Raw genomic sequence first — 25,723 nt, forward strand, 5'->3', positions numbered from 1 at the left:
TTTGTGACCCCGTGGACTTCCAGGCTTCTCTGTCCATCATCAACACCTGGAGTTTACTCAAACTCATGTCCATCACATTGGTGATGCCATCCAACCATCTCATCCTCTGTTGTCCCCTTCTCCTCCTACCTTCAATCTTTCCCAGCGTCAGGATCTTTTCAAATGAGTCAGTTCTTCGAATCAGGTGGCCAAAGTTTTGGAGCTTCAGCTTCAGCATCAGTACTTCCAATGAATATGCAGGACTGATTTCCTTTAGGATGGACTGGTTGGATCTCCTTGCAGTCCAAGGGACTCTCAAGAGTCTTCTCCAACACCACAGTTCAAAAGCATCAATTCTTCGGTGCTCAGCTTTCTTCACAATTCAACTCTCACATCCATACATGACTACTGGAAAAACCATAGCCTTGACTAGAGTGACCTTTGTTGGCAAAGTAATATCTCTGCTTTTTAATATGCTCTCTAGGCTGGTCATAGCTTTTCTTCCAAGGAGCAAGTGTCCTTTAATCTCATGGCTGCAGTCACCATCTGCAGTGATTTTGGAGCCCAGAAAAATAAAGTCTCCCACTGTTTCCATTGTTTCCCCATCTATTTGCCATGCAGTGACGGGACCAGATGCCATGATCTTAATTTTCTGAATGTTGAGCTTTAAGCCAACTTTTCACTCTCCTCTTTCACTTTCATCAAGAGGCTCTTTAGTTCTTCTTCACTTTCTGCCATAAGGGTGGTGCCATCTGGGTGTCTGAGGTTATTGATATTTCTCCCAGCAGCTTGATTCCAGCTTGTGCTTCATCCAGCTTGGCATTTCGCATGATGTACTCTTCATGTAAGTTAAATCAGCAGGGTGACAATATACAGCCTTGATATACTCCATTCCCGATTTGGAACCAGTCTGCTGTTCCATGTCCAGTTCTAACTGTTGCTTCTTGTCCTCCATACAGATTTCTCAGCAGGCAGGTCAGGTGGTCTAGTATTCCCATCTCTTTCAGAAGTTTCCACAGTTTGTTGTGATCCACACAGTCAAATAAATGTTAAAAATAATATCTATAGCCCTTAAAATCCCTGCAATATATAGCTCAAGTTTCATGAGGATGGTTAATGAAGCAAAATAAGTTCTTGTTTGAATAGCTTTAAAATACTGTGTGTAACTTTACTTGAACCTACTACAGTCCACAAGGACATGTTATACTGGAAAGACAGAAATTGTATAAATTTATAGCAGAGGGAAAACTTTCTTTTACATCTTAGATTCTGTGACTGGGCCTGAGAATTAAACTGACATAAATCCAGTCAAAGGGAAAAAAGAATGTAATTTCGTATTTCCATGTATATACAGAGTCTTCAAAAGGAACATGAAGACCTAGGTAGGCCGTGAGCTTATCTATAACTTTTAAAACAATTAAAAAACCCGATGAAGTCTAGAGATGTGACAAGACCAAAGGGTTTGGACAAAGGTAGCTAACATTTGAAGTTAACTGCAGGAGTTAACTAGGTAGAGAAGTAACTAGGAGGATACGGGTTAGTTTAATAAGGTTTGTTTAAGCAGATTCCTCTCGGCTTTCCAGGATTCCCTGTCTTGGAACACGCTCCTGTACAGGGAAGACATCTAGCATACGGGGCAGGGGCGTTAATCTCCTTTTTTAAGGAAGAAAAGGGGTTGTCAGAGGGCCCTTCTTGCATCAGCTGTTTTTCAAGTGCCTTTAGTTTAAAAAGCGAAAAATGAAAGTGAAAGTTGCTCAGCCGTGTCTGCCTTTGTCACCCCTTGGATGTAGCCCGTGCCAGGCTCCTCTGTCCATGCAATTCTCTAGAGTGGATTCTACTGGAGTAGAATTCTACTGGAGTGGGTTGCCATTCCCTTCTCCAGGGGATATTCCCGAACCAGGTATCAAATCCAGCTCTCCTGCACTGCACGTGGATTCTTTATCATCTGAGTCACCAGAGGAGTCCCCTACTTTAAAACAATCCTTATATTAAAGTGACATATTTTAGGGGTGGCGTATATTGCCACTGATGGGGTTCAAGACGTGCTACTCCAAAATACGGCACCTCAGCATATTGAGTAAGCTGAAGAAATTTTGAGAAAATGACAGAAGCGGGAGGGTCACTATGACCTTCCCCAGACTTTCTCACCTGAAAGACATCATAAAACTCTTCTGTGAGAGGTGCTGTCCCCATTCCCAGAGAAAAAGAGCACCCTTATCTCTGAAGACAAAGGGACACACAGAAGAATCCTAACAAACAGGCCTTGCTGTTCCCCCAGTTTAGTACGCTTACCTCATACTCATTAACCTCTCATATTTCTACACAACACCTGCTCTTCATTAAATCTAGCATAAAAATGCTTAGGCTTGTTTCTTCAGATCTTCATTTCCTTATGAATGTTCCTGCATCATGTAAAACTTAAATACCTGTGTGTGCTTTTTTCCTGTTAATCTGTCTTTGTTTAATTTTCAGACTCAGCCAGGGACCCTAAGTGGGTCAAGGGAAATTTTTCCTCCCAGACACAATCCCTCACTGTATCTTACAGGTAGTAGTGTTAAGGTCAGGCAGGAAAGGGGAAGTGTTTATCCAATAAGTAGAGTGTTGGGGGAATGAGTTTAGCTCAGAATGGAGTAAGAAAGGAAACTCAAAATCCTTGGCCTTCTCTCCATTTGGTCCAGGGCTGAAGCCATTCAAAATGAAAAGAAGGAGGCATGTGGCCTGAAACCCACAGGCTGAAGATTTAGTCTCAAAATTGCGATACTTGAAACCTTGGGGGTACTTGAAGTAAAAAACAAGACACAAACTGTCTTCCTAGAACTTATAATTTAGTTCATTACTTTTGTATTAAAAACAAACACATGCACACACAAAACATTATATGTTTTGCCTGCTTATTTCCTATGGTAAAATTTAAGCTTCTCATGCCTGTTTTCTTCCCCCGCTCAATACTAAATAATGAAATTTTAGTGCTCAGTCTTAAAACTGCAGATTTTTGTTATTTCTAATGAAAAAACTTCAGAAATATTAAAAGAGAAAAAGATTGCCTCTTCCTCACAGCTGTAGCAAAGCACAGATTCTTCTGTTATAAACTTGCTTTTGATAAAGTGGTATATTGAGAACATTGACAGGATTATTACTCTATTGTCCAATGTGGAGACTAGGTGAAATTGAACTAAATCAGAATTCTCTTATTAAAGGTGACATCTAAGACAATCATATATCATATTAAAGATGACTTCTAAGGTGACTATGTATTACAGATTGGTATATTCAGAGAAATGTTACTTATGACCCTTAATAATATATGATTCTGATTATCTTATTTGATTTGTTGTCTCAGAGTTAACATTTAAGTTGGCATCACTGTTTTCGGAGAAGTAGAAATTCTTACTCAGCTTCCTTATTAAGCCAGAGGAAGACTCTCAGAATTTTCTCATTCTCTGTTATAAAGATACCAACTGAAAAAAAAAAAAAGCACAACATGAGAGTTGTGAGTTAAGTTTTATTTGGGGCACTATGAGGACTGCAGCCTGGGAGACAGCACCTCTGACAGCTCTGAGAAACTTCCAAAGAGGCAGAAGGAAAAGACAATATATACTTGATTTTGGCAAAAGGAGCACATACAATCAAGCACATATTTTCTTATAGAAGTTTCTGCTGGCGTTATGAGACTTCTGCTAGTCACGAGAAACAATTACCACCATGAAGGATTTTAGTGTTTTTCTAGATATCTTATATCTGCATTTTCTTATAAGAACTGGGCTCATGAAATCAGCTCCTGAGAATATCTAACTATCTAAAGACCCATCCTGCAAGTTTTCCGGAGCACAGAGTGCCTAATTTCTGCTCTCCACCCTGAACTCCTTCAAGGAGTGTTGGAGGTCAGCAGCTGCAGCACCCCATGACTTAATCCTTGTAGAGGTAGACAGCAAGCCCCTGTGGCAAGTGCCAATTTTGGCTGACAAAGGTAATACAAGTCCCATTACTGTTGGATTCTATATAAACAGACAGCTTGAGAATCTTTTTCTTGTTTAAATGAGCACATCCCATACAGCCTGGCCAAGAGTGGATACATCAAAACAAATTAAAAAAATCTTTTTTTCAAAGAAACGTGACACTTGGGTGGACAGCTTTGGGCTGTAACCCAGACACCTGCTGTGGGGTAGTTTCTTCTTCTGATGGGAACAACTGAGTGGAGTAATTCGATTGTATGTTGGGGAAATTCTTTAGTGCTTTAAAATATACCCCAAGCCTGAAAAAACTGGAGATCTGTTGTAATTTCATTCTTGTGCTTTAGAATATTATGTAGGCCTTGTCACTTATCCAGGATGAGCCATAACATCTGAGACTCAGTTTCTTTATCTGTAAAATGAGTTAAATAACATCTATTTCACAGAGTTGGAATTAAATAATATACATAGAAAATTTTAAAATACTGAGCGGTGCTCTGTATCTACAAGACGTTATTACAAAATAACCACAGGATATGGTAACAGTTGTTCATATCACCAACACTTTCTCACTGACATTTTAGATCTTCTCCCTATAGCAGGAGATTGGTGCTGCCTAAGGAGATGTCTAATATGAATCAGCATTCTGTTATTAAAGGGGGCTTCTAAGGCAACCATACATCACAGATAGTCTCTACCTTGTGTTTAACGTTCAGGAAAAACTCTCAAAATCACTTTTAACGTCAGGAAAGTGATCATCATACCTTGGAGCTATGTTTTGAGCCTCTTGGGCCTAATTTTATTCTCAGGTTTGAGTTTTTATATGGGATGTTGTTCCAATCAAATAAGCATATCATTAAAGGTATTTGTTAGTTATTAAAATTTTAAGCATTGGTAACCTTACATAACTTTTGTTTCATTATATGCAATTTTCTGAGAAATTCTTCAAAGCACAGGAAACAAAAGGCAAAAGATCTTAAATTTATGTATAAAGAATATAAAAGATTTGAAACTGTAAGCATTCGGAAACACTTTATTGAAAATATGCTAGCAACTCAGTAATCAACGAATAATTTATGTGCTTTGATCCTTTCATGTTAAATGACTAATAAGCAACTTGACTTTTAAACTATTCACTATTGTAAGGGAGAAATTAATATTTCCGGTGTTATCTTCCCTTACTTAAAGCGTTTTGTCCATAGGACCTAATTATGCATTGATGGATTGAGGAGAAAACCGCACTCGGGGGATGAGGGGAGGCAGATGGCTCTGAGTCGGTAAGCATCAGCACACAATTTTGGTGTAGTTCCGAACCGGGTAAAGGTTAAGTTTAATTTCCGGTTCCTTCAACTACATATTGTTTTGTTGAACCTCAGTCGTAATGTAACTCTCGCTTAGCTCAATGTCAGGAGCTAAATAAATTTGTTAGTTACGGGAGAGGAGTTACAATAACTAGTAAGTGGAAATGCAGGCTGAAACCTAGGGCGTGCTTGTATTTTTAAAGAACTTGCTAAAATATAAATCCCAAGCGTGCAAAAATACTTCATAAATTGTTCTTACGAAAGTTAACAGCAATATAAAGAAAAGGGCTTAAAAAAAATCTGTGATAAGATTATAGAAAAGGACTGGAAATGGAGGTTCTAAGTAAAGAAACTAGCATTACAATCTTCTGCCCAAATAGGATTGAATTCTAACCAATGAGATTACAATTTCGGAAATTGCTAGCTTTTCTGGCCCAATCAAGACTAGGCTATGTCTATAAATGAGACTGCCTTAGGGGGTCGGTGAATAAAACCTGTGAGATACTATGGCGCGTACGAAGCAGACTGCCCGCAAGTCGACCGGTGGCAAGGCCCCGCGGAAGCAGCTGGCCACCAAGGCGGCTCGCAAGAGCGCGCCGGCCACGGGCGGCGTCAAGAAGCCGCATCGTTACCGGCCGGGCACCGTGGCCCTGCGGGAGATCCGGCGCTACCAGAAGTCGACCGAGCTGCTGATCCGCAAGCTGCCGTTCCAGCGGCTGGTGCGCGAGATCGCGCAGGACTTTAAGACCGACTTGCGCTTCCAGAGCTCGGCCGTGATGGCGCTGCAGGAGGCGAGCGAGGCCTACCTGGTGGGGCTGTTTGAAGACACGAACCTGTGCGCCATCCACGCCAAGCGCGTGACCATCATGCCCAAAGACATCCAGCTGGCTCGTCGCATCCGCGGGGAGCGGGCTTAAGGCGTACTTTTAAAAACAGACGATCTAAAGGCTCTTTTCAGAGCCACCCACGTTTTCTTAAAAAGCAGCTGTACCAGCTTTCACTTTAGTCGGTGAACTCTTAATGCACGAGTGTTACGGGCAAAGCGGGTAGGAGAGTTTAACACGCGTTGAGTGGTGAGGTTATGGAATTAAAGCTGACAGACACTAGAGGGAGCCCCAGAAGCAAGGTCTGGGTCGTTTTTAACTGCGCTTACAAGCTGGTTTTCTTTCTTAATGCAGAGCTCCAACCTAGCCTTTTTTTTTTTTTTTGGAGAACCTAGCCATTTCTGAGAAAACTTTGCAAGAAGCTAAATTCTCTGCTAGTCGTTTTTAGCGCTTTCCAAGCTGCTAGTACAAAACGTTAGCACAAATCTGAATACTGAAGAAGGCCGTCATTATGTGATAACTGTAATCGGTTTCAGCTCAATTCTACAGTTACTAGAATTAGGCCAGATATTAGATAAAATCCTCGGTCCCCAAGTAGTTTCTCGGTACTTCAACTGTTAAGAATGGGGACAAGAATCCAGAGATACGTAGGATCCCATCTTCCTAACTGCGTGAGACAGAAGGCGCAAACTAAAAAAAAAAAAGGCGGGGGAGGGGGTAGGCGGCTAAGGTATTGTTGCGAAAACCAGAACCAAACTTACCCAAAATAGTACAGAGGAGTAAAACGATGCAAAAATAAGAGAAAGTTAGCTTGTCTTTAGCACGCGCTTCAGATCTCTACTATATACAAGTCAATGAGAAAAAGTGAAAATCATTTAACAAAAGACCCCAAACAGGTGAAACTATATTTACTTAATTTAATGTGAAACAGAACATTTTGATTGGTTAACAAGATGTTTGTTGTAAGAACCACTAAGAAAGCGCGAGCAGGACCTCATTTACATGGACTCTGCCTCTCTATGACGACACTATTGTATCTTAACCAATAAAAATGCAGTACTCTGTTAGCCTTCATTTGCATACAGGCTCTATAAATAGCGTGTAAGTGGCCAGGTTTGAGGTAGTCGGGATCGTTTAGTACAGGCGTGTGGTGTGTCTTCCTTCAAAAATGCCGGATCCAGCAAAATCCGCTCCTGCTCCTAAAAAAGGTTCTAAGAAAGCTGTCACGAAAGTGCAGAAGAAGGATGGCAAGAAGCGCAAGCGCAGCCGCAAGGAGAGCTATTCCGTTTACGTGTATAAGGTGCTGAAACAGGTACACCCGGACACCGGCATCTCGTCCAAGGCCATGGGCATCATGAATTCCTTCGTCAATGACATCTTCGAGCGCATTGCCGGCGAAGCGTCGCGTCTGGCGCATTACAACAAGCGCTCAACCATTACTTCTCGAGAGATCCAGACGGCGGTGCGCCTGCTGCTTCCTGGTGAGCTGGCCAAGCACGCCGTGTCCGAGGGCACCAAGGCGGTCACCAAGTACACCAGTTCAAAGTAAGGGCGCGCAAGGGACGAAATTGAACATCTACGTTATACACAAAGGCTCTTTTCAGAGCCACTTACGTTACCAGAGAAAGCGGCTGTAAACACTTAATTAAATGCGTTGGCTGGGTCCGTAATTAGGATCGCACTTACATGTGGGGCTATATCGGGACAATGGTAAAAGTTGCCCTAGCAGTTAAAATTCGAAACGTCCCATGATCCAGTGGTGCCACCTAATGGTAAATGTTTTGCTGGTAACAGGGTGTTCAAGATGGTCCCTACCTGCCTAGTCTGAGTCCTCAGTGGAGTTTAGGTACAGGGGGGAAGGGGAGCTAACCTACTAAATTCATTTGTTCTTTTATCTAGTAAACGAGCTGGGATTATACTTTCAACGTACAGATAGCCTTGAGTTCCCCAGTCCCCGCTGTTTACTAATATCTTAGTCTTTTTTTAATCGTATACCTCTGGGTATGTGTCACAAGCTTTTACCAACATAGCCAGGTGCTTTAGTATGTTGGCCTGTCAGCAAATCCCAACTTAGCCATCCTCCCCTAACTTCTTTTTAGCCCAGTGACCTTCAACCAGATAAATTTTCGCACTACCTTCCTCCCCCAGGCCCCCAACCATGGGACATTTGGCAATATCTGGAGACATTTTTGATTGTCATCACTTGGGAGGGGGTGCTACTGGCATTTAGTGGATACATCCTACAATGTATAGGACAGCTTACAGCCCCCACAACTAAGAGTTGTCTGTTTGGTGCCTAACGTTGATCCTTGTGATAAGGTTGAGAGACCCAGTGCCCAAAGATTTCTTTCTTTCAGGGATTTCCTGCCCCCCGCCCCTTTTAGGATTTAGTTCTCATTTAGGTCAAACATTTTCCCCTGTCCTGTGCTTTTGGTGAAAACTGAGCAGTACATAATTTACTGTGGTTGTCTGCACTCCTTCACAGGAAAATAATCTCTTCCAGGGCAAGGACCTTGTCTTAGTTTTGTAACAAACTTCCCTGGTTACAACAACCATTTACCAGCCTGCTAAACAACATCCAGGTGCCTGTCCTGAAGTTCCCTGATAAAGTCAGGTTGGGGGTGGGGACTGGGGAGGTGGATTTTAGTATTCTTGGGTATCTTTTTTTAATAGATTTTGGGGGCATGATATATAAAAGGGCACAGTTAACGTGGGATGAATTTCTAAGGCTCTTGCAAAATTTGCAAAACTCAAGACTAATCCTGACAAAGGCTGGATATTTTACCAAATAAAATACACCCTTGAGGCAAAAGGACAAAATCTTAGTTTCCAATTCACTTGACAGTCAAGTTTTGATAATAATCAAACTTGGGAGAATTTACATGACTGTGCTTATAATGAATTGTATTAATTTATAATGTAGGAGTTCAAATTTACATCTAATTAAAAGTTGAATTGTGGGCTGTATCTGATTTCTCTCTTTCACGTGGAAATAAAGATTCTCAGTGAGTCATCTTTTCCCCAGAGACTCTCAGACAAAGAGGCCAGGGAAAGATGACTCAACTGAGAATCTAAAATTTTCAGTTGAAAGAAAAAAAATCATTATACAATACACTTTATGGTAGGAAAAATCACTGTACGTTTAAAGGCCAGGGTTGTCTATCTTCTACCCAAACAAGCCATCAGATAGTATATCTGTTCTTCTCCTCAACTAGAATCCTTAAGTTCAGGGGCTCTCATACCTGAGGACTAGGGACCATGTTTCTTATGGTCTTTTGAAGTTGTTAAAGCGTTGGCAGTTGGCTCACCTAATCAAAAGCCATCATTTATCCAGTGACTAAAAGATTAAACCCCAATTCCTTATCCTGAAACTAAAGGCCTTCTATCATCTTGCCGAAAGCTACCTTCTTCAATTACTTGCTTCCCCCAGTCCTCCAGGTTAGGTAAAATGTTCTACTCACTATCCTTTCAGTTCAGTTGAGTTGCTCAGTTGTGTCCAACTCTGCAATCCCATGAACCGCAGCACGCCAGGCCTCCCTGTCCATCGCCAACTCCTGCAGTCCACCCAAACCTATGTCCATTGAGTCGATGATGCCATCCAACCATCTCATCCTCTGTTGTCTCCTTCTCCTCTTGCCCTCAATCTTTCCCAGCATCAGGGTCTTTTCAAGTCAGTCAGCTCTTCGCATCAGGTGGCCAAAGTATTAGAGTTTCAGCTTCAGCATTGGTCCTTCCAATGAACACCCAGGACTGATCTCCTTTAGGATGGACTGGTTGGATCTTGCAGTCCAAGGGACTCTCAAGCGTCTTCTCCAACACTGCAGTTCAAAAACATCAATTCTTTGGCGCTCAGCTTTCTTTATAGTCCAACTCTCACATCCATACATGACCACTGGAAAAACCATAGCCTTAACTAGACGGACCTTTATTGACAAAGTAATGTCTCTGCTTTTTAATATGCTATCTAGGTTGGTCATAACTTTCCTTCCAAGGAGTAAGCGTCTTTTAATTTCATGGCTGTAATCACCATCTGCAGTGATTTTGGAGCCCAGAAAAATAAAGTCGGACACTGTTTCCACTGTTTCCCCATCTATTTGCCATGAAGTGATGGGACCGGATGCCATGATCTTAGTTTTCTGAATGTTGAGCTTTAAGCCAACTTTTTCACTCTCCTCTTTCACTTTCATCAAGAGGCCCTTTAGTTCTTCTTCACTTAATGCATCTTAAATTTTTCTTCATTTTTGCTTTTGTGGTATCACTCTTCTAAGTTGTAGTAAGTACTCTGTCATTCTCTAGACTACGCAAACCTATCATTATACCAGTTCTTTGAACTCTTATTTAGATCTCACTCTGTGAAGCCTCCCCATCCTATTTTATTTCACGGGGAGGTTTTCTTCCTTTTGACTCTTAAGACTCTATTCCTTGCACAGTGGATTTACAATTAACTGTGTAGCTTTGTGAACTGTTGTAGCATTGTCCTTAAATTTTTTTCATTGCTTTTACCTTTTCATGTGTTTGTCTTCTGCTAGAGGGTAGGATCTATCATTTTTTAATACTACTTGTCTTCTTCCACAAGGGCTATCCCAGTGCCTGATAGAAAATAGCTCCTCAAAGTTTGTTGCCCAGACTGTAGAACACTAGAAAATGATGCAAGGATGGTAGATTCAGGTGCTCCCATGAGATTTTTTTTCTCTCTACTTTTTCCTATTTTTTTTTCCTTGCTCCTTTAACCTGGATGCTTTTTAATTGCTCTTGCTAATTACTGACCCAGTTAAAATGACTGTTAGAGATTTAAAAATCCTAAAAGAGGAGATAAAGTACTGCACTTGATACCTTCCCTTCAGCTGATGAATGTGTCTTTGTGACCAAAATGATGAGGTTTAAGTTTTTTTAGCCTGGCTTGATGTACTGCTTTTCCAGTGTTTCAAACAAGTAAGGAGGTGGAAGTTGCATTCCAGAGATGAAAAAATGTGCTTAATTTCCTTCCATGTACCATCTGAATATTAATATATTTACTTATTTATTATTGAATCAGAGACCATTACCCATAAAAGCTATTCTTCCCTGCTTACTTTCACTCCCTGCTTTATGGGTGCATAGCTTCTTAATTAAAGGCTACTTTACCAGCTTTTTTTGCATCTGGGTTTGTCCATAAGACAAAGTTCTGAGCCAATGAGATATGAATAAAAGTGATACATATTATTTCTAGTTTGTGCCCTAAAAATGAATAAATATGTGCTGCCCTTGCCCTTTTACCCTCTCCTCTGGCTGGGTTGCAGACATGATGGCAGGAACTACGTCAACCACTCAGGGCCCAGAAATGGAAGCCATGTGATGAGAATGGCAGAACTTGGCTACTGGCCCTGGACTATCACACGAGAGATGAATAAATCTGTATCCTGTTTAAATAAGCCATCGTTTTTTAAAATATTTGGTACAATAATTTAGGCTGCTTTGTGACCAAAACGTTGTCTGACTCTCCTGCTACCTTCTCAGAGTAAGTCCTATGAATGTAGGTATTTTGTTTTAGTCACTGCTCTAACCCTATCAGTTGAGTTCAGTCGCGCAGTTGTGTCCGACTCTTTGTGACCCCGTGGACTGCAGCACACCAGGCTTCCTTGTCCATCACCAACTACTGAAGCTTGCTCAAACTCATGTCCCTTGAGTTGGTGATGCCATCCAACTATCTCATCCTCTGTTCTCCCCTTCTCCTCCTGCATTCAGTCTTTCCCAGCATCAGAGTCTTTTCCAGTGAGTCAGTTCTTCACATCAGGTGGCCGAAGTATTGGAGTTTCAGCTCTAGTATCAGTTTTTCCAATGAATATTCAGGACTGATTTCCTTTAGGATGGACTGGTTGGATCTCCTTGCAGTCCAAGGGACTCTCAAGAGTCTTCTCCAACACCACAGTTCAAAAGCATCAGTTCTTCAGTGCTCAGCTTTCTTTACAGTCAAACTCTCACATCCATACGTGACTACTGGAAAAACCATAGCTTTGACTAGACAGACCTTTATGGACAAAGTAATGTCTCTGCTTTTTAATATGCTGTTTAGGTTGGTCACGGCTTTTCTTTTAAGGAGCAAGTGTCTTTTAATTTCATGCCTGCAGTCACCATCTGCAGTGATTTTGGAGCCCAGAAAAATAAAGTCTCCTACTGTTTCCATTGTTTTTCATCTATTTGCCATGAAGTGATGGGACTGGATGCCATGATCTTAGTTTTCTGAATGTTGAATTTTAAGCCAACTTTTTCAACTCTCCTTTTTCACTTTCATCAAGAGGTTCTTCAGTTCCTCTTTGCTTTCTGCCATAAGGGTGGTATCCTCTGCATATCTGAGGTTATTGATATTTCTCCCGGCAATCTTGCTTCCAGTTTGTGCTTCATCCAGCCTGGCATTTCACATGATGTACTCTGCATAGAAGTTAAATAAGCAGGGTGACAGTATACAGCCTTGACCTGTTCCTTTCCCAATTTGGAACCAGTGTGTTGTTCCATGTCCTGTTCTAACTGCTGCTGCTTGTACTGCATACCATACAGATTTCTCAGGAGGCAGGTCTGGTGATCTGGTATTCCCATCTCTTGAAGAATTTTCCACAGTTTGTTGTGATCCACACAGTCAAAGGCTTTGGCATAGTCAATAAAGCAGAAGTAGACGTTTTTCTGGAACTCTCTTGCTTTTTTGATGATCCAATGGATGTGGGCAATGTAATCTCTGGTTCCTCTGTCTTTTCTAAATCCAGCTTGAACATCTGAAAGTTCTTGGTTCTGTTGGAGCCTGGCTTGGAGAATTTTCAGCATTACTTTGCTAGTGTGTAATTAGTGTCAAATTACCCCAGCTTGTTGGGGTAGTTTGAAGATTCTTTATCATTGCCTTTCTATGGGATTGGAATGAAAACAGACCTTTCCAGTCCTGTGCCCACTGCCACTGTTATCCCTATCTGCTCAAGCTATATCTGGAATAGAGTGGGTGCTCGTAAATATTGATGGGATGAATGGATTGATGAGGGAAGGAGTAGTTGAGAAGGGAGGGCAGAGGAATTGCATTTATGAGGTGCAGAAGTCTTAAGAGTTGGATTTAACAAAAATTATTTTCAGAATCTTTTGCCCTCTGAATGGGGAATGGCACAATGCAGAGTGAAAGTCTAGGTGAAGTTGCAGCCACCATGGTCCAGAAATCACTTTAGAAGCTTCATAATGTACATTGTCAGGCATTTAAGGATACTTATCTACAGTTAACTCAGAAGCCATAAGAGCATAAAAGGAAAACTTTTGTTTCCTCTACTTACTTACTTTCAATCCTTCTGGTCACCAAGTGTGTGGGCTTTCCATATCAAGGAGTTTTGACACTAATTACATGGGGTTAGCTCAGACCCCCCACACATTAAGTGCTCAGCCAAGGAGATTACCCCCCCACCCCCAACACACATACCACCTTTAGATGCCAATCACAAGTAGTAGACCCCTGTCAGTCTTGGCTACAAATCAGGAGTTCCCACAACCCCTTCCTCTGTTTCAATAATTTGCTCTAACAGTTTACAGAACTCAGGCAAACATGTTTACCATTATAAAGGATATATAATAAAGGATCCAGACTACCAGCCAGATGAAGACATGCACAGGGCAAGATCTGGAAATGTCCTGAGTGCAGGAGCTTCTGTCCCTGTGTAACTGGGGTATCCACATGGCTTCCTGGCATGTGGGTATGTACACTGACCCAGAAGCTCTCTGAATCTCACAGTTTAGAGATTTTTATGGCTGTTTCATCAAGTAAGCATGATGGATCATTAACTCAGTCTCCAGTCCCTCTCTCTTCCCTGGAGGATGTATGGTTAACAGTTTCAATCTTCTAATCTATACCCAGCCTTTCTGGTGACTAGCCCCTTTCCTGAAGCTACTCAGGAGTCCATGAAGAGTCATCTCATTAGAACAAAATAGGCTCCTATTACCCAGAAAATCCCAAGGGGTTTAGGAGCTCTGTGTCAGGAATTGGGACCAAAGACCAAATATTAGAACAAAAGATGTTCTTAGCACCACTATCACAAAGAGTTTTAGGAACTCTGTGTCAGTAACTGGCGAAAGAGACCAAATATACATTTATTATGTCAGAGTCCACGCCGTGGTCTCTGGCGATGGACCCCTTATAGCAAACCAGTTATAAAAGTCAAGACACCGGCTGAAAGGCAGTGTACTGTAGTAGTGATGGGCATTAGCTTTGAGTCCCAGCTTCCCACCTAAGAGCTCAACGACCTTAGGAAAGTTTCTTTGCTCCTCTGAACCTCAATTTCTTCTTCTATGAAATGAGAAAGATAATGGAATGTACCTTCGAGGCTTGTTGTGAAGATGAAATGAGATAATGTACTTAATGCACATACTACAGCAGCTGGAACATGGCAGACACTAGATCAGTGTTTCTCCCATTATTGTTGTGGCAGGCGAGGCACTTGCATGGGCACTCCTGTACCTCCAGAGCACATTTCTTTCCCAACAAGCTGTGCTTTAAGAGATTCCTAGAGACTTGCCAGTCAACTCCCTAAGCATCTTGCATAAGACCTTCTTTATTTTAAAAACATCCAAGAAGGCCGTGGCACAGTTTACTTGTTGGGCCTATGATTCTGTAGAATCTTCACCTATCTGCTATGTGTCTCAATAGGGAAAAAAAAAAATGAGTGACATAACAAAAGACCTTATTTCTAATGTCTGTTACTAGTGCTGTATAAAGACCGATATAATCTTTGACACATACCTTTAAAAAGAAAAATCAGATGATGTTTGTGAAACTTCCCATCAGTACTTTCAGAAAAAAATGAAATACCCTCAATACTTCTTTCCTATTTCTGATTTCTGAGTTGAAATCTCTGAATTTGGAGGATTTAACACAAGAACAAACCAAATGAATAGTAATGATCAGGTAGCACAGAGAAGGACAAACCTTATAACTGAAAGGAGAATGTGTGAATCATTGGGAAATGTTTAATTAGAAATTCAAAAATTGGCTTGGTGGAGTCAGGTTGATGACTTCTGAGTTCTTCATTTCTGCTTGGTAAAGTATCTAACGTGTTTCTTCTCTTCATTTTCAAGATGAAGCTCCTGTTCCTGTCACCTATTCCGAACCCAGTTTCCCCAAGAATATAAGCAAGACTTTCTTATCCAAACTGCGGTCCGAGGAGTGGCAAACAAGATGATGATAGTCCCCAAACCTCAATATTTCTTTTCTTTGACTGAGAGCTCATTATACAATAAATATTTCAGGTGGTTTTACTAAATGGCAGCATAAGAATCTAGACAGTATCATTATCAACCAATCCAAGGAACTTTGCTTTGAATGGCCAAAGCCAGAAACAGAGAGCGAAGCAGAACTAATTGAGCTTGAGCAGTTCTTTACCAGAGAAGGCGATGGCACCCCACTCCAGTACTCTTGCCTGGAAAATCCCATGGATGGAGGGAGGAGCCTCGTAGGCTGCAGTCCATGGGGTCGCTAAGAGTCGGACACAACTGAGCGACTTCCCTTTCACTTTTCACTTTCATGCATTGGAGAAGGAAATGGCAACCCACTCCAGTGTTCTTGCCTGGAGAATCCCAGGGACGGGGGAGCCTGGTGGGCTGCCGTCTATGGGGTCGCACAGAGTCGGACACGACTGAAGCGAGTTAGCAGCAGCAGTTCTTTACCACTTTCCCTCAGAGGACCCAGATCAAGATGATAACTGGTCTTGGGACTGAGGTAGCACAAGGTACCCAGAAGAAGGAATTCCTGTGGCAAAAAAATGGAAGATGCAGATTTGTGAAATGAAATAAAGAACAATTTCTCTCTGTTGTTTTACAGGATCAAAGGCAATAATTTTAAATTGCCAGAAGATAGGGGAAAATCCTTATCATTCTTTTTTTAATCAGTGTTTTTAACATTGAGGGGAAGACAAAATACCTAAAGCTATCAGCTTTATTTTTTGTTGTTTTTGGCAATGATGTTGGAGATTTGTGTAGGACTGTTTCCAGTTAGTGGGATTATCATTTTCAAATGCATGGAAGGAAAACTCTTTAGTCCAAGAGGAAATGTGAAACAGAGTTCAGACATACCACAACCCAGGGCAAAGGCTGTTCAGTGTTCTTAACAAAATTTCCAACTCTAGCGTTGGGCCTTAAACCACTCGAATTTCTTTCTGGAGATGTAGATTTCATCTAGTTTAGCATGTCCACTTACGCTCCTTATTGTAACATGGAGAATAATGAGCAGAAGAAAGTCATACTGACTAACTTGTTTATATATCAACCATAAGACTACTTCCAGCAAGGGAGCATATCCTTGTTTTCATAGGCTTTTCACTTTTCTCCCTGCTGCAACATGAAAATCGAGTAAGAATGATTTTGCTTATGCAAGCTGTTTTATAGGTGCTTTTTCCTGTGATTCCTCTTAAATGTCTGCATTTTTATTTTCATGATTTTTTCACATAAATATCAAGGAACTGGGTGACAGAAATTATTCTTAAATGAATTTTTTTCAGAAACAACAAGTATGCCTAGAGAACACAATTTTAGAATTAGCAGGAAAGTTAACCAAGGCAGAATTTGAATTTCAATTCTTAGACTAGAGAAAAAAATATTTTCATTTGGCTAAAGGAACTTCATGGTATTTATGATTGTCGAATCTGTTTAGGCTGGAAGGGGCATAATAGATAAATCTTTCTGGATTAGTGCATGTAAATCATTTATAATGGGAAATAGTAAAGTCCCAACTATTATAAGAGTAAAACAAAGCAAAACAGCTGTGGCTATTTTTTCTGACAGGAGAAAATAGTAGTATGTACATGGATTACAAGCCTGACCGAGTCTTTTAGATTGAGTTGTCAGATTACCATGTAGCAGGGCCTGACAGCAGCACAGAGATGTCAGAGTCACAGTGTAGGATAATGTAGCCTTAAAATCTTCTGAATATGCCATTGTACAGTGTGTTAGTAGAGTACAGTGCACAACCCAAGTGTCATACATGGTGGTCCTGAGTAAAGAAAAGGAGACTTTCACAGAATTTATATCTTCAGACTGCAAGTTTTCCATTAAATGCAGAGTATGCAGAGATGAATTAAAGTATCTATATCTATAGACATGGTGATAAAATGTCAAAACACAAGAGTTAAGGAGAAAATTCCAGAAACAGAAAATTCTTTGCAAAGAAATAGAAATCAAGTTATGTCAGACTTCTCATTTGGACAACTTTGGGTATAAGAAGACAATGAATTGGTATTTTTTTAAATCTAGGGAAAATAATTTTGAAACTAAATATTTATATCCAACGAAACTACCATCTAAGTGTGGATTGACTTTTCAGGCCCTCCCTGAAAGAATTTCTGGAATTGTATTCCTGCAAGAATAAGAAAAGATTCTAAGAGGAAGATATGAGATACCAGAAGGGGGCCACATGCCAGTAAAATGTATTGCTAAGTCTAAGTTCTAGAAAAATTTCTTTAAGGCTTAGAATACTTGCTGTTTATTCATCCATCTAATTTCATTATTGAATGTCTTTATTGAGAAATTAGAAATCAGGTGATAAGAGAGAGATGAAATGAATCAGAAAAGGCTCAACTAACAAAGGAATATAACACATATGCCAAGTTACCTGTAATAAAATTTTAAAAAGAAATACGCTATAAAAGATAGATACAAAGTGGTGCAGTGGTAAAAGAATCTGTGTTTTGCCCAAAATTTAAACTTTCGTCTCAGGTTCGAAGGATTTGTTAAAAAAAGAAACCACTTGTCATACACAAACAATTCAGTATTTAATAGATAATTATCTAACTTATTTTCAATAAACAATCATTAAAAGGAAAGAGAAACAAAACAGCAGATACATAACCAAATTGGGTTTTTACCAACATCCAGACTCAAACAGCACTGGGAAGTCCCATGTAACAGCAGCAATCTGAAACCCCCAATTGGGAAAAGGTCCTAGGCAGTCTCCACTCCACGGGTGAGACTCCGAAATTGCAGTTTGGGGGTTCCTGCTTATAATCCCAGGCTGCAAACTGGTAACATCATCTGTCTGTGAGCAAACTGCAGCTCTGGTGTCACGTTAATCTTTCACAATGCTGTATGTTTTATCTTGCGAGTGTTGATACTCTCTGGCCTGGGAGATTGGATCTCCAGAGCTCAGGAGAATTCCAAGACCCACTCCCTAACTTATCTCTGAGGCGGCCCAGGGGGCTGGTAACAGCCAGTGTACATGCAGGCAGGCAAGTCGGGACAAGTCTGAGGTCTACTCTGCTTTCTTTGTTCCTGAAGCCTGAAAAAGACTACTTCCCTAACAGTCCCTGCGATGCAGGAGACACAGAAGTGGGTTCAATCCCTGGATCAGGAAGATCCCCTGGAGTAGGAAAGGGCAACCCACTCCAGTCTTCTTGCCTGGAAAATCCCATGGACAGAGCACGGAGGACTACAGTGTAGGGTCGAAAACAGTTGCATGTGGGATCAATTGTGAGGTTAGAGGTACAGGTGACGCTGTTTGTGATATCCTGGGTCACACAAGAAGCATTAACTTATTTTACCCACCATGTCTGTATTGAAATCTCCCTCTGTTTTGATTACTGATTTAAGTTTGGATTTTAAGATTTTTGTTTAGATAACTCTGTGATTATACAGTTTTTTACATGTATGGTCTCCTCCACATTTTGTCTACTATTTTAAAAAAAACAAGAGTTCAAAACCATTAGTGACTTCAAATATAGATTCTTTTGGTCTAGATCCTAAAAATTAAAAAGAAAATCTGGACTTCAAATTCCAGATGATATTGACATAGTGGGGGGATGAGAATGAAGAGAAATAAAACAAGCTAACTAATATTTATGTTATACTCAGGAGGAGGATATAGATACTTATTCTAGAAGTTAGAAAAGTGTAACTTTAAATACACCTGTACATACAAAATGTATATGTATAAAAGTTGACTTACAATGTACACAATATTTCATATTCAGAAAAGCGGAAATCCATTAAACAGTGATCAAACCAGTTAATCCTGAAGGAAATCAAATTCAGTGGAAGGACTGATGCTACAGGTGAAGCTCCAATACTTTGGCCACCTGATGTGAAGAGCTCACTAATTGGAAAAGACCCTGATGCTGGGAAGATTGGGGGCAGAAAGAGAAGGGGGCGACAGAGGATGGAATGGTTGGATGACATCACTGATTCAATGGAAAAGAGTCTGAGCAAATTCTGGGAGATAGTGAAGGATAGAGAAGTCTGGCATGCTGCAGTTCACGGGGTTGCAAATGTTATGCCCAAGTCGCGAAATCTCTCAATGACCACCAGGGAAACGGGATCCGATGCAAAAGCAAGAGAGTTTTTATTACCAAGCTCGAGCTGGGGCTCCCACCGTTACCGACGCAGCGGCTAAGGAGAGGAGCCCCGAGTTTTGGGTTACACTGCTTATATAGGGAATATTCAGGTGAAAGGGTAACAAAGGGGGTGTTCAGGCTGAACGACTACTGACTGGTTACCCTCTTCTATAGGGTTGTGTGTGGATTTCTAATTGGTTTTTTTACTTTCACGGTAAATCATTACTTCCAAGGTAATCACAATGTAACTCATTACTTCCAAGGTAAATCACAAAAGTAAATCATTACTTCCAAGGTAAATCACAAATTCTTGAACTTAAAGTCAGGAGGTTTAACCTAAGGGCTGATTGGCTCGCGCACAGTGGGGCAAGTTTAGGCAATATCCAAAGTCTAAGTCTGTTTGCCCGGTACCTTTGCAAAATGGAGCTCTTTTACAAGATGGAGTACCTTAGGCTCTTCACAAAGAGACAGGACTTAGCAACTGAACAACAACAAGAACTGTTTGCACTTGAAAGGTGACTGTAGGAAGAAACTTCCAGTTGGATATGAAACCCATTTGCTAATTGTGTGTGTGTGGTGGTGGTGGTGGAGAACAAATCTTTTAAATTATATAATGTAAAAAAAATTGTTTGCATCTAACACAGGTACACACACATGCATATCCTCAGGAGTGTATACACAAAGATTTAAAATAAGTCAATAATCAAGTGTTAATTAGGTTAGCATAGATACATCTTTCTCAGGAATTAAGACTAAATCAACAAAAACTTATTTGAAGATATAGAGGATTTGAAGGACAAAGTTAACAAGATCAATCATAAGTGTACTATACCTGCACCATTTTTATCCCATAGAGTACATTATACTGAACTTCACATGCAAAACTGATTAGAAACTGACCATGTGTGAGATGACAAATGACAACTCAACAAGGGCTGAAAAAACTGAAGCCATACAAAATATATTTGCTAATCATAATCCAATGAAATAACTAAAAATACTATCCTTGATCTATACTGTTGGGGAAAAGCACATGGTTAAAGAAGATATCAAAATAAAAATTATACACTCCTTAGAAATAAAGTGAACATTACATTTTAAAACCTATATGATGAGGTCAGAGGAAAATTCATAGCTTTAAAATGCCTTTATGAGAAATTAAGAACTATTAAAAACTGAATTAAAGCTATTAAAAGCTAATAAAGGAATAATAAAACCCGAGGAAAGAAAAAATAAATTAGGATAGAAATCAATGGAACAGATTTCCCCACTCCTCCAAAACAATTAATTAAAACCATAATCTGGTTCTTTGAAAGAAAATTTAAAGTTACTCCTTTAGTAAATTTAAGTTTGAAAGAAAAAGTACATAACTATCAGCAACATTAGATACAGAAGTATTAAAATGCTATGTATATTTTGGTACATAGATTCCTTCTCAGACTAGTAACCACCTGTGTGCTCTGAAGCGGGCCTGGACTCTAGCAGAAGTTCCCGTGATCCCCAAATGAATTTAGGGCCCTCCCTACAGGCTGGAAGGTGAAAAACAACTCTTCTCCACACCTGGTTGCCTGTTCAGCTCCATAACTGTGCTTAGGTCTAGCCCTGGGGAATATAAGATAAGAGTCCAAGGGCTTCTCAGATGAAGCCTTGGTAAATCCAACTGGTCCTAGGTGTTGTCCCTGCTGAAACTGAAAGCGAAGGAAAAAAACCCCCAGCCTCCCTTCTCTCTCCCAGCTAGCTGCATCAGTCCCCTCTGGGGCCTTGTTCTCAGGCCCGGAAATGTCTTCCGGAATAGACAGGCCTTGGACCCCTAAGGGAGAAGATCCACAGTTCCCAAAAGTATTTCAGAGCAGCCTGTGAAGAGCCTGGGGGCTCCCTGCACAGCAGCCTGCACACTCTGCCGGCCGAGGGTCCCTTCGTGGCTCTTGATGGTGACGGAACCAGCAGGGAAGTCATCAGTGCTCTACCGGACAGCCGCCTCGTCCTCTCCACTTGCTCCCTCCCAGCTGCCGCCGCCGATTCCAGCCGCCTTTTTCTTTAGGTCTCGCCCAGATGGCTAGCGCTCCTCCTCTTCCGGTGACCCCCGGACCAGGTTTCAGCCGAGGCAGTGGCCGCCGGCAAACTCCTGCATGCCCCGCGCCTCCTGGCAAACCCCGCGCCAGACGGCGGCCGAGAGTGAAACCGCAACAGGCGGCCCGGGGTTGGCGCCGCCGCCGCCGCCGGGCCCAACAGCAGGACAAGGCAGTCCCTGTCCGTCGACCCGACCAGAGCTGATTTTTTGCACTTGCTGGCTCTGGGGAAGCAAATATTTGTCATGGGATTTTGAGGAGAGGTTGCAGAAAGCGTGCACCCTGCCAGCCTCTGCACCGCCGGATCCCCGAGCCCCGGCCCCAGTCTCTGGCGAGCTAAGGTCGCAATGTGCACAGGAGATCACAGGATGGCGCCAGCGGTCTTCCGAGGGATACCGTCGGAGCACGAAGACTCCTCCGCGTCAGTCCCAGAGCTACCGCTTCGGGTAGCCCGGTTCTAGCAAGTAAGTGTGGAGCTAAAAAAAAGTGTTTTAATGACCGTTAGTGTAGCAGTTTTACAGTGGAATCTACTAACACCAGTTAGAAACAAATGATTGCAGATTTGCAACCGAGTGAAAATATGAATATGGATTTACAGTATCTAGTACTGTGATCGAAATCGCACATCCATGTGCCCCATGCACAGTGAGACCCATCAATACTAAACATGAGTCTGGAACAGAGAAGGGTTTATTACAGATTCATACAAGCAGATGGGTGGCTCATGTCTTAAGAACCCCAAAGTTACTGAAAGCTGTCAGCACGTCCCTTTAAAAGGAAAAGGTGAGGGATGGGCATGGTAGCTGTTGCAGACTTCTGGGTGTCGGATCCTTTGTTCTCAAGGTCAGGTCATGGTCAGGTAACGATGTTCCTGAAAATCTCTACCAGATGAATGTTATTCTCTGTCCTGACGAGAAAGGGCAAAGTCCCAAGGCACAACTTTTACCCTCCAAGGTCCCGGTTCTGGCTAAGAGGAGGCAGATCTCAGTTGGCAGCTCCTTCAGGGCCAGGTTCCCATATCCTGCCCAGCTGTCATCCCTGAGGGAGCCAGGCATCCAACCCAAGTGGCCCTCAGTCTCCTCAGGCCATCCAAATGGGGAGACCAGGTCTCACAGACTGTGACGCATACAGACGACTGCTGCTAGTGAGTCACAGAAACAGGGAGAGGTTCACTGCTTCTCAAAGTCTGGGCCCCAGCTAATGGAGGGCCTTGCTCCCTGGGCTCTCCAGCTCATCTGCTGGTCCAAGGCTGGGTAAACTGGAGGGCCTCCAGGAGAAGGCCTGCATCTGCCTCTTACCTCACTCTCTACCTGATGACCACCACACCATGGACCCTTGACTGAATCACTTCCCCAGTCGTCCCTCATTGACAGTTACCCTTGGGCAGGACAGCTGGTTGCTTGTGGGCAGGGCCCGTGCTTGAGGCACTGAGCAATGGCTGAACAAGACCTGTTGCCTAGTAACAGGGTGCAGAGTAATGAGGCACAGCAATACTACCTGCTAAGGGCTGTGCTCATCCTGCTCTGTTGCAATTACCCCCTTTTCTTTGATAATCCTTAATCTTGAGGATAACACGTGGATATGTCAGGAGGAAGCCACTGAAGTGCAGTGCTGAAGCTGGTGGTGATCTCCTTAGGAAATTGATCTAATCCTTAGGAATGACTGCCCTTCTAACGTAAAAAGACCAGCATCTGATGTCAAGTTTGCAGTTCTAAACATACCATGCTGTTAGTCACTGCAAGATTGATGCCTAGACCATATTTGTCTTTTTTCTATTATAAATATTATAAATGCAAAAAATGGGAAAGAAGAAAAAATCATTTACCACTCAAAGTCAGCATTAAGATGTGGAGAATTTCCCTCTTGTCATTTTTCTGTGCACATTGTAGCATAATTATGTTTGTGTATTATATGTGTTATGCTCCAAGCCCGTATCTCCGAACTGACCGAGAGAGCAAGTCCACCACAGTAATGCAAAAGCAAGAAGGGAGTTTGTTTATTCCTAGCGCGCTAGGGACCAAGATCTCATCCCACACAAGGGAATCCGACAAGAGCCCGGAACAAAGGAGTATGGCTGCTTATATACAGGCAGTTCTTTGTCTCAGCTACAGGAGTAGCTGGCGTTACGTGATTGGCCAGGCAGGATGAGCGCATATCCTGTCTCTTTCTGGTAAACATGACTCAGGTCCTAGAGCCCGTCCTTTGGTCCCTAACAATATGTAAAGATTTTACAGTCTGGTTTTTTTTTTCAGTTTAAAGTGATAGTATAGTATTTCTCCATTTTTTTTTTTTGCACGTTATCCACATATATTAGCAAAATCCATTTACCTAAGTTTAATCTAATTTCAGCCTGACCATGCATAAAACTCCTCATGTGTTTTTACTCAGCACATATATCCTACTTTCCTATTATATACTGATATTTTTTTTGTTTATTCTTAGTAGCTTTAATTACACATTTAGATCAGAATCCTCAACTCTTAAACACCTTAATTTTTAGTGAAACCAAGAGGCAAGTAATTTTGAACTGTTTGTCATACCAGCATTTTCTGATTGGAAACTTATGGACTGTAGCCCTCCAGGCAAGAATACTAGAGTGAGTTTCCATGCCCTCCTCCAGGGGATCTTCCCAACCCAGGGATCAAACCCAAGTCTTCCACATTGCAGGCAGTTTCTTTACTGTCTTATTTGACCTCTAATAAATCTAGGTACATTTAGCAAAACAACATACTTAAGCTAGCTTCAATACCAGGTATCAATTCAGTACTGAATATTTTTCCCAGATCATGATGATTTGAAATTCATTTTGGCCAAGTTTCTAAATATTAGGAAGTATTTTATTTGTAAGTGCTTACTTTTGAGTCAGTTAAATAAAGATCATTTACAAATTAACTCAGAAGTATTATAACCAAAAAATGGTCCAGTTCTGGAGAATGCAGCTGAATAAGCTGTATTCAGGAAACAAATTTGAGTTTCCCATAGCTGGCACACTTACGCACAAAAGAAACACAAACACATACAAAGAACAAAAATGTAATCCCTGCAGGACAAAAACAAAAGGGTGAAGTTCAACAACTTCCTCAACTTTTTCAAACCAAGATTCCTCTTATTAATAACAAACAACATGCAAATTGAAAGACAGGAGATCATGACTGCATGTGTCACGGCAATTCACCCGACAAACACAAAACCAGAAATAACAGTAGGAATAAGTTAACTTTACTTAGTTAACTTCATGCTTTCTGCTAGAAGTATTTTTTATTTTCTCAGTGTCAGAATTCTGAAAAAAATATTTCATCAAGCCAGCTTTCTCCAACTGCATATACAAAAAAGGGCCAGTTTTGAAATTTAAAAAGTTTCATCTTGACCAAATTTTCCCTTTCTCCAGAATATAGTGGCCATGCAGTGTAAAAAAAAATCTTTTTTTTTTTAACCCTGCGGGGGTCACTATAAGATGGAATAGAGCTCTGATTATTATCAAATGCCAGGTGTTATCAAATACCAAACAAACAAATGCAGTGCAAAATGGTCTCTAAGATTCACAGTTCCCTAGCACCACAAAAATGAGACTTCCACCCATTGCAAAGGGAATATCCCAACCAATGTTCCACCACAGGCGAAACCCAGCTCAATAGGGAAGGAAACCTGGTGTCATCACATGCTAGCTCCATTATTCAAAGACATCTCAACTAACCAGTGAAAATCCTGAATCACAAACATACAATATGCAAATAACAAACGTGGTCCCACGCACAGAAGGACAAACCAGAGTGGCCCACCCCAAAATGATACACACAAAAACACAAACAACAAAGAAGCTACAGTCACACAGACAGATAATTAGAGAAAGTGAGTCTAAAATTCCACTTCCACTACCAGAGGTCTTCAGAGTAGCCCAGCTGTCAAAAGAGAACAGACCTAAAATGGCTCACTTTCTGCAAAGGAAGTAGCCCAAATGGAGTGGACAGAATTCCTAGCTTGTGCAAGCTTGAGTGACTTACTCCAGGCGACACCAAATGTGGACCATAGCTCTGGATGTTTCTTTGCTCCAAATAGCCTTGTGCCTTGGGGCAGCTGCAGCCTGTAAGGGAGAGTCCCTTCCATTTCCCCAGAGCAAAATGAACTCCAGCAGCTGCTGGGTACTTGGGAAGGGGCTGCCCCTGGCCAGGGTCAAACTGCCATGGGCACAGACGTCCTGCCCCAGTCACCATAAATCGTTACTGAAATCTCATATCCACGTGCCCGATGCACAGTGAGGCCCATCAGTACTAAACATGAGTCTGG

At 41.5% G+C, this 25,723-nt stretch overlaps 2 protein-coding genes across 2 annotated transcripts; both read left to right on the plus strand.

Moving 5' to 3' along the window:
* Window positions 1-5,736: 5,736 nt before the first annotated feature.
* On the plus strand, window positions 5,737-6,147 carry LOC128044805 (histone H3). Its single transcript, XM_052637242.1, has one exon. The coding sequence runs from the start codon at window positions 5,737-5,739 to the stop codon at window positions 6,145-6,147; it is 411 nt and encodes a 136-aa protein (XP_052493202.1).
* A 1,045-nt stretch (window positions 6,148-7,192) lies between these two features.
* On the plus strand, window positions 7,193-15,850 carry LOC128044360 (histone H2B type 2-F). Its single transcript, XM_052636530.1, has 2 exons — window positions 7,193-7,599; window positions 15,130-15,850. Exons 1-2 carry the CDS (start codon window positions 7,223-7,225, stop codon window positions 15,131-15,133), a joined length of 381 nt encoding a protein of 126 aa, XP_052492490.1. The 5' UTR covers window positions 7,193-7,222; the 3' UTR covers window positions 15,134-15,850.
* The last annotated feature ends 9,873 nt before the right edge of the window (window positions 15,851-25,723 follow it).

The sequence above is a fragment of the Budorcas taxicolor genome, chromosome 3, assembly GCF_023091745.1.
Source record: "Budorcas taxicolor isolate Tak-1 chromosome 3, Takin1.1, whole genome shotgun sequence".
Taxonomy (NCBI): Eukaryota; Metazoa; Chordata; class Mammalia; order Artiodactyla; family Bovidae; genus Budorcas; species Budorcas taxicolor.

Coding starts and splice junctions, on each gene's coding strand:
- LOC128044805 (XM_052637242.1), top strand. CDS start 5,737: ATGGCGCGTACGAAGCAGACTGCCCGCAAGTCGACCGGTGGCAAGGCC.
- LOC128044360 (XM_052636530.1), top strand. CDS start 7,223: ATGCCGGATCCAGCAAAATCCGCTCCTGCTCCTAAAAAAGGTTCTAAG.